The following is a 9018-nucleotide window of genomic DNA, read 5'->3' as shown; positions in this document are numbered from 1 at the left end:
GGCCGGGCGCGTGCGGAGGTGAGTGGGGCCGGGGCCGGGGCAGCCTCCGTGTTGGTCGAGACTCCCCTTTTTCCCCCATAAAAACTCCCTCCTGAGGCCTCCTTCGAGGTGGTCGCGACGGGGGTTGTGGAATTTCTGTGTGGAATTCTTTCGCGTATCTCGTTCCTTGTCCCCGTTCAGCTGTTCCCGGCTCTGCGGTTTGGAGGTTTGTTCTGCTCAGCCTGTGTGAGGGGATGTGTTGAAGGCGGTGAGGCGCTGTAGGGCCAGCGCAGGCGCTGCCTGCAGCCTGGGATTGCGTCCTGGGCGCTGGAAGCCGCCTGACCTGTGCCGGAGGGTGCGGAGCGCTCAGGACGCTTTCACTTAAAAGTTTTGACGCGCTGTATCCTGTAGCTTTTTAATCTATGCAAGCTGAAAACCTGTAATATTGTTTAATGCTTCTTTCTTGCCCTGTTTTGGGCAGTCGTGATCCTCAAGGCCTCTTAAATGTGTGTGACATTAAGATGAGGCCTTCTCCCCCCCGGCAGCCTAGTGTCTGCTCCGGCGCAGCCCTTGGGCCTCCTCCCTGGCGTGGCACAGAGCAGCCTGGTCCCGGCCGACCATGACCCTCTGTGCAGCGATGGAGGAGAGCGCCTGGTCGCTGTCTTTGCTCATATATATTCCACCTACTACTGGAAAACATAAGAGTGGAAAAATATCCTCCCCATCATCCCATCAGGAACGTGACTGTGCATGCTTTAATGGTAACTAACTACCAGCTTTGACACTAACTGAAGGCAGGGGTAATGTCATGTCTTTGAGGACTACAGTAGCTTCCTGCTTTCTTTAGATTGCATCTTGAGGGAGTGATGCAGGCTGGTGTTGCTGTTGATGTAGTTTGGGCTCTGAATGGTCTTGAAATTATTATATGAATTAGTCTGGAGAAGAGGAGGCTGAGGGGAGACCTGGCCCTCTACAGCTCCCTGACAGGAGGGTGCAGAGAGGGGGGATAAGTCTCTTGAGCCAAAGAACCAGCGCCAAGACAAGAGGGAACGGCCTCAAGCTGCCCAGGGCAGGGTCAGACTGGCTCTGAGGAAGGATTTCTGTGCAGAAGGGGTTGTTGAGCGTTGGAATGGGCTGCCCAGGGCAGAGGGGGAGTCCCCATCCCTGGAGGGGTTGAAAAGTCGGGCTGACCCAGTGCTGAGGGATCTGGTGAAGTTGGGAATGGTCAGGGTGAGGGTCATGGTTGGACTGGAGGAGCTTCAAGGGTTTTTTCCAACTGTAATTGTTTTCCAACCAAGGGTTTTTCCAGCCGTTTCTATAATCTGTTTCAGTAGCTGGTGCTGTGATGTGTACAGGGGATGGTATGATATTGTTGTAACACTTCTATAGTGCAGATTTTCTTTGGACTCTGTCAGGAATACAGGCTTTTGTAAAATATCAGTGCAGACAGATTTTTCAAAACTGTCACTTCACTACACATTCTGTTCCCCTCCTCCCTCTGTGTAACTGCTCATTCAGCACCACCAATGATAAGAGCTGAAAGACCCTCAATCTTGAATGCTGAAAGGTACTTTTTTTTTTTCTTCTCATTTACTGCTAGGTCATGTCCTGAGTGGGAGAGACAAGGCAGTGTTTAATGTCAAATAGTTGTCACTAGTCTGGAAATCCAGAAATTCTGTGTATGATTCTTTTCAAATCTTTAAGGAAAGCAGGTAAATTGTGGGGTTTTTTTTGTTTTAAGCATGGCTTGTGGTCTCCCTGCAAAATTAGTCTCTGAACTGGAGAGGGACTGAATTATGCCCTTAAGTGCAGTGATTTCTTAGTGTCATGTTAACACTCAGCTTGTGCAAGTGCCTGTCTCCAGAAAATAATCCTCATTTATTGAAATGAATTGATGCTCTGTGCTTAAGTCACAGTCCACAGAGGTTCACGCTGCGCTTGGCACTTACTCTTCCTCTCTGTCTTCCCCCAGCCTGTTCCTCTCTCTGCCACTGTCAGGTTTGCTGCTGCTGTGGAAATGGGGGAGTATGGAGTCATGCCAGGCCAGCGCGTGGCCATCATCTGGGACAGCTCCTCACCGGTTGAAGCCCTGAAGGATTTGGTCGATAAAATTCAGACACTGGTGGGACCTGATAATCGTGTCTCTGTGGAAAACATTGACCAGCTGTCTCGGTGTAAGAATGAGCTTAATTTTTCAGTTTTGCTTAAAGGGAGAGGGTGCTTCTGTTGTGTGAGCTGACATCTTCCCTGGTTTGTAAGTCAGCATTCAGAACAACGATAGCACCTAGAGCGAACTCTTAGTGCTGGCAGTACAGCAAAGAAAGTGATATACCCTGCTTGTGCTTCCCATGACTGCTGTCTTTAATTGGTTACTGCTGTTGTATGGAAGCAGGAGGGGTGAGGAGGGGGATGTAACTGATGTATTAAGCAAAGCTGTTTGTATATATGTGCAAAATTTTACCATCTTCCACTTTTTCTTTTCAGCAGCTCACAGGGAATCCAGTTTCGATGTCATTCTCTCTGGTGTGGTACCAGGCAGTACAGCACAGCACAGTGCAGAGGTACTGGCAGAAATAGCTCGGATACTTAAGCCAGGGGGCCGTGTCCTCCTGAAAGAACCAGTGGTTACAGAATCAGGTGAGAGAATCTGCATCAGCCTTACCTTCACGACAACATAGCAATTCTTGTGAGGACTAGGCTGAAATGGAAAGGGCAGGAACCCTGACCGACACTCAGAGATTTTTATTCTGACACACTAACCTGAATAGCAAGGTTTTTATCCTGGGTTTAAACTGGTAGCTGTCAGAGATGTTTGCAGTCACTCTCCTTGTGTCAGAGGTGCTGGGTAGGCTTGTTCCTACACTACGCTGAAAAGCTCAGTGGCGCCACTGGTCGTCTTCTAGAGCATGTAATCTTAAATAGTTGCAGATGTGTTTCTGAGGAGCTTCTGAAGCGGTTTTAAAAATGGGTGACAAATGCTGAGAGAGGCTGTCCCAGAAGTCAGCCAAGAAATAGTTATCCTGAAAAGGTAGAAGTGTTTGGGCTAAGTTTAAAGAGTAAAGCCAGAGCTGGGACAGCTGGAGGAGCACATGAGGAGGTCAACACAAGATTATTTCTGTCTTATACTTGACCTGCATTCAGACTTTGCAGGCATAGGGAACTAGTTCAGTATGGAAGTGGGAAATAATATGCCACGTGATAAGAACAGAAAAATCTATGCTGACGATGTTTCTATTGACACAATCTACAGTGCTGAAAATGGTGCTGTAAGTGGTAGTGGAAACACCTTCTTCAGATTGGGAAGATTTGCCAGTGCTTTGAAGCTGACAGTGGCTCTATGGTGCAAATGGTACTTCAGGGGTAGGGAGAACACTTCTGGGGAAGAACAAAGAACACTCACAGTCTGGAATAGATGAGGTTTCTTTTTTCCAAATTCACATCTGACAGGCTGGAATTTGGTGGACTTGGAACAAAGTGCAAATGGGACTAGTGAGAGAGTGTGAATTATTTTGTTCAGCACAATACTGTGCCCAAGAGAAGAAGCCTGTAATGAGTTTTTGATTAAACAGAGATAGTAGTAGCTTTTGCCTATGAGAACATTCTGAATGTTATGATTCTGACTGTAATGTTCATTTAGGAGTCCATGGTTTGAAAACTTCATGAGTTATTCACTTGGGAGATTTTGTTGTTTGGGTTTTGGGGTGGTTTTTTGTTTCCTTTTTTTTTTGGTTGGTGTAAATTGGGTTGAAGAAAGTTTTGGCATATATAAGAACACATCTGAAGCTGGAATGGCTTTGTCATCCTGGGCTGTTATTTTAATGAACAAGCTGCTGATGCTCTTTCTGTTTTGTTCCTGTTGTCAACTGGAAAGGGCACAACTTTAAAGCAGAGGTTTGGCTTGAGTACTTCCTTATAAAGCTCTTAGTGACCTCTATTTTTGTTCTTGCCTCCTCCTACTTCCTGCTTTTGTATCATGCAGGAAACAACAGCAGAATCAAGACAGTGGCCAAACTCCCCACAGCTCTGACTCTCTCTGGGTTGGTGGAAGTGAAAGAGGTATGTATGTACTAACTGCTTCCAGAAACTCCTTCCTGCAGTTACCTTGACATGTAGATGGTGATTCCTGGGGACTTGCTAGGTGACAAGGTGTTTAGCTATCCTGGTTTACTGTAAATGTGCATGGACACTGCCTGCCACAAACTTTAGTTACTGCAAATGTAGTGCTTTTCTTTAGGACTGAAAATATTGATTGTCTGTGTTCACTGGAATGCTGGACTGGGTGCTGGAATAAGGGGTTCTCCATGAGGTTAACCTAAAAATCTTATATTGCAGCTGCAAAAGGAAGCATTGACCCCAGAGGAGGTGCAGTCTGTCCAAAAGCATTTGGGTTACCAAGGCAATGACCTTCTCATTGTTCAGATAGAAGGCAGGAAGCCCAATTTTGAAGTGGGATCCTCAAGTCAGCTTAAACTTTCCTTTGCCAAGAAACCTGGTCCTTCAGGTAAGGAGCAGTGTGTGCTAAATGCCTGGATTGCCGGCCTCTCGGTGATAGGTATCCCTTGAAATAGGGAGACAGCTCTGGGGTAGGGAGTACTACAGTAAAAACCTGTGAAGTGGTGCTTTCCAAAGTTGTTTGAACTCTATTTGTTGCGAGTAGATGGGTGTTGGGATTCAAGAGGAATTTGTGTAAGAGAATGGACATGTGAGCAATCCTTCGTGAGAACAACACTGATAAGAGCCTCAGCCTGAGAAAGAATGCGATAAGGATGTGACCCTGAATGAGGGGGGAGAAATTCGAGGAGACAAACAACCCTCGGAAGGGGTTGGGATGGAAGAGGAAGTTACACGAGGCAGGAAGCCTGGCAAGGCTGATGTGGCACTTTTTATCCAGTCATAAGAAGGTTTAAAGCGCGGGCTAAGTTAACTGTCCAATCTTGAGGATTTGTACTGCATGTTACTCACGTGTGCGGGAGAACATTATAAAAGGGCTTTCTTAGTTGTAATAAACGGGCATTGCTTGATCACGTTGGTCGTGTGCATGCTCAGCTCTCCTGCAGATGGGGAAAAGGTTTCAGTAACTACTGTTTCTTCCTTTGTTTTGGCTTCAGGGAAACCCTCTGTGGACCCAGCCGCCGCCAAGCTGTGGACGCTCTCTGCCAGCGATATGAATGATGAAGAGACGGTATCTGGTTTTGTTTGTGAGACTTTGCTGTTGTTCCTTCTCTCTCTTCTTTCCTATTCTAAATAGTTTGTCACGCCTACTGGGAAGCTTTACAACTCAAGAGATAGAAAGGCATCCCCAGGGCAAAATATCTCATCTACTATGTGAGATTTTGAGAGCCCAGAGGTGTGGTGAGGGCAGAGAGGAGACACGGGTAAGAGGGCACAACTGCAGCACTTTAATGCTAGGACTGCAGATAGCACCATTTCTTTGAACATAACACAGCAATGTCATTCTGACAAATAGTTTTTTCTCATGTTATCTTCCATGGTGTATTTTCAGGATCTTCTGGACTCTGATGAGCTGTTGGATTCAGAGGATTTGAAAAAGCCAGATCCATCATCCCTCAGAGCTCCATCCTGCAAAGAAATGGGCAAAAAGAAGGCCTGCAAGAACTGGTCAGTAGTGGGATTAGCATATTGGTGAACCTTTTAACATTAAACCCTTAGTTGGAGGGATTTTAAAAAGGTTGTAGACACTTTGCTGTTCTTCAGAGTATAATTCTCTTGGTTCATGTCTCTCTGAATGTAAATCCAAATACAGTGAGAATTGACTAGCCATACCAAAACTGCTACAAATCACCACACTGGTATGATTAACAGTCCTATTCAAGGTGGAGGCACAATTTGTGCAGCCTTGACCAAAACCCTGTGTTTTCAGATTTCAAGGAGAAATAGCACACAAGTTTTGTAGAGTCATTTCCCACTCAGTTAAAACTTGGAGTGTGTTTCAACACTTGTTACACCAACGATGGTGTTGAAGAACAAAGTGAGAGTCCCAGAGTCAGCTATGTTGTGTGACAGATAGAACAAGGGCTGTCGTGTGTGAATAGGGCTAGAACAAGTGTTGGTGACTCACAACCTTTAGGCAGAAAGATGCAGGTGACTTCTTTATTTTTCTACAGCACATGTGGCCTGGCTGAAGAGTTGGAGCAGGAGAAGAAGAGCTCTCAGCCCAAATCTGCCTGTGGAAATGTAAATAGTCATTTTTGTTTCTGTACTGTGGTTTGCAGTACATGATTTGTGTCCAAGAACTGTGTTCTTTAGTGACTGCTCCCTAAACTGGTTTACTGCTTCCAAATACTGGGATTTGCTTCCAAATATTTCACCCTGCTGCCCTGTGCCCACTGCTCCCTGCCAGTGCGTGCTGCCTGTTCCAGTGCCACCTGTGTAGGAGGTGGTGTGGCCAGGGAAGCTTTCCCTCCCTGCTCGTGTGTTTTCCGGGGCTCTACTACAGGAGGATCACCTCACAGGAGCCCAGGGGGACCTGGGGGCAGTTAGGGGCTGCCTAAGCCCAGCTTGCAGCCACACCTGGGCACACCAGCTGGGGCAGAAACTTGCTTCTTCCCTGTGGGCTCCCTGCCCTGCGCAGCTCTGCTAACCAGACCTGTGTTGAGAGGAGGGTAGAAGGGAAGCAGTTTCTGTGCTGATAGATGCGGAGGAGCATGTCATTTCTTAAGCTGGAAAAACCATATCACAGGGGGAGAGAACTGGAATTTGCCCCTGCTTACAGAAGGTGCTTTTCATTCTCTTGCCAGTGCTACCTGGGGGATGCGTTCCGCTGCGCCAGCTGCCCTTACCTGGGGATGCCTGCCTTCAAGCCTGGGGAGAAGATTCTCCTCAAAGAGAACCAGCTCCATGATGCTTAACAAAGACTTCTCTGGCTGTCCTGCAAAGGACTCCTCTGCTTCTCCATCAGTCTGAGGTTCTTCCTGCAGTCCTCCTCATCCTCTCAAACTCATGCTCTCCAGCCAGTACTCCTTGCGGGAAGGGACACGGTGGGCACTGACACTGCTGTGAGCTCATCACTTTTAGTCAACCTGATAATCTTTGGTGACAAGTGGTCTCATATGTATTAGACTTCGTGTTACACCTTGTTTTAGCTGCCTTGATTTAATACTGGGACGCTGACCATCACAGCACGTCCCACCAGCAGAGGGAAGTAGAATCAAATGTCAGGTTGACCTCGTGCTTGTGGCAGGACAGGTACTTCCCATGCATAGGTCGTATAGCTCTAATTTGTCTTGATTTTTCCCTGATGAATCAGCAGCTCTGGCTCAGCTTTCAAGATGACATTGGGCTCCTGCTCTTTTTGAAATTTGAACCTGCATTTCTTACCAAGTGAAGGTGGCTCAGCAGCTCCTGTTGCAAGTCAGGAGCAATGAGTATGCTTAGCAGTACGTGCTCTTTGCAGCATATGTGAACTCCTTGGTAAAGTCTGGCAGGTGTGATGAATTTCCAAGTGTTTTGGGAGCCTGCCCATGATATCCCCTGCCCCCACCTATTTCCGTCCAAATAACAAAGATTCAGTCCCACTGAGAAAACTCAGGCCCCTAAGGCAGGGAACAGATTAAACAAAATCTGTCTTGTCCTCCCACTCCTTTCTGTTCAACAGCAACTGGTAACACAAGGACAAACTGAGACTGTCACCTCTCTTGGTGGTTACCAAGTGAGTTTTCTGCAGTGTCCATTAAGTAAGTACATAGCAATAACAATTTCTAGATGATCTGTGGTCACCATCTTCTGCTCTACAAGATACTGACTGCTCTTTATTTATTTATTTGCATCATTACTGCTAATGAAGCATCCGTGCAGGTGTGGGATGGGGGAGCTGTTCACATTCTGTGTCGTTCTTGCTTCTCACCCAGGGAGGGAGAGGAGGAAAACCCAAAGCCTGGGCAGGGATTGCCTTGTTTGGAGCTCTTGCTCTAGAGGATGTGACTGCTTGTTGTGTTTCCCGAGTTACACACTGAACTCACAGAGGGAGCTGGGGTGAAAGGATGTTCTGTCCTTGAAATAAAAGAGACTAATAGTAAAGCATTTGTGTTGAGACTGATATTAGCAGCGTTCTAAGCACGTCTCTCCTATTACTCAGCCTCTTGGTGATTTCTGGAACTGTTTAAATGTTGGGTTGCATCTTGGAGCTCTCCATAAGTTGTTCCACTGATGACATGACTTGAATACTTTGATGTACAGTGGAAAGAACAGAAAGAAGCTGCCTAGATTTCAGAAAGAGGCTTTTTCCTGACTGAGTAAGGAGAAGGCGGCTTGCAGGGAGAGGAGGGAGGGAGTCCTCGAGGTGTGCAAATCACCCTGTGTGGATCAAGGGGCAGGCGATGCAGTGTGAGCTGTGTAGTACTCGGTACTTACCTGGGAGCCAGCACGGCATGTGAGGGACTGGCAGCAACAGAGACCTCCAAGCTTGTATGTAGAGGGACGGCTGCCCTCCAGTGAGAGCACAGCTTTCCCAGACCCCTTCCTTACCCAAGTGAGTCCCTGCCTCTGTCATCAGCAAGAACAACTCTCAAGGAGACACAAATCTTGTGATAAACCTCAGGTCCCACAAACTTGTTAGCACTTCCGTCCTGTGATCTAAAGAAATGGGTAAAAGCCTCTGCACACCTGTGACCTGCACACCTATGCTTTTTTTTCAGCCTCACCTGTAGCAGAAGGTTAGAGCTCTGCATGTCTCCATGTGAAAGGTTCCCGATAAAGGCAGCTCTAAACCTGAACTCTGCTTTCCTTTCAGGAGTAAATAAGATAAGAGAGGGAGAAGGCATCAGAAGCTTTTGTTTTATGGTGCTTCACTCACATGGAATTTAAACAAGCTGGAAACACTTTCAGATATTGCTGAGTTCAGATAATGATGGTTAAGGCTATATAATCTTGTTCTCTTTAAATAGTTCCTCACTCTTGCTGTGCAAGAGGCCCTCAAAGGGTGAGTTTGGTAGTGGAGCATCAGCTGGTTGGGAATATGCTCCTGTCAGGCTGGTTTTGAAGAGTATTTATCCTTTAATCCCCTTCCCTTGTCTGCTACAG

At 46.9% G+C, this 9018-nt stretch overlaps 1 protein-coding gene across 4 annotated transcripts; it reads left to right on the top strand.

Moving 5' to 3' along the window:
- The first annotated feature begins 6 nt into the window (after positions 1-6).
- CIAPIN1 (cytokine induced apoptosis inhibitor 1) lies at positions 7-8019 on the top strand. Of its 4 annotated transcripts, none has more exons than XM_026856786.1 (9): positions 7-18; positions 1952-2153; positions 2464-2616; positions 3959-4035; positions 4312-4480; positions 5088-5161; positions 5483-5598; positions 6105-6174; positions 6738-8019. In XM_026856786.1, exons 2-9 carry the CDS (start codon positions 1997-1999, stop codon positions 6846-6848), a joined length of 927 nt encoding a protein of 308 aa, XP_026712587.1. In that variant the 5' UTR covers positions 7-18; positions 1952-1996; the 3' UTR covers positions 6849-8019. The 4 variants fall into 4 exon arrangements, with proteins under 4 accessions (XP_026712587.1, XP_026712589.1, XP_026712586.1 ...); XM_026856788.1 differs by lacking the exon at positions 7-18 and adding an exon at positions 42-205; XM_026856785.1 differs by lacking the exon at positions 7-18 and adding an exon at positions 716-740.
- Positions 8020-9018: the final 999 nt, after the last annotated feature.

This window comes from Athene cunicularia (assembly GCF_003259725.1).
Source record: "Athene cunicularia isolate RWA chromosome 11 unlocalized genomic scaffold, athCun1 chr11_part1, whole genome shotgun sequence".
Taxonomy (NCBI): Eukaryota; Metazoa; Chordata; class Aves; order Strigiformes; family Strigidae; genus Athene; species Athene cunicularia.
Note: the sequence above shows the minus strand (reverse complement) of the source record. Positions and strands in the feature narration are given on the sequence as shown.

Excerpts from the sequence above, each read along its gene's own strand:
- CIAPIN1 (XM_026856785.1), top strand. Across the intron at positions 4,481-5,087 it reads CAAGAAACCTGGTCCTTCAG|GGAAACCCTCTGTGGACCCA; the intron begins GTAAGGAGCAGT and ends TTTTGGCTTCAG. Across the intron at positions 5,599-6,104 it reads AAGAAGGCCTGCAAGAACTG|CACATGTGGCCTGGCTGAAG; the intron begins GTCAGTAGTGGG and ends ATTTTTCTACAG.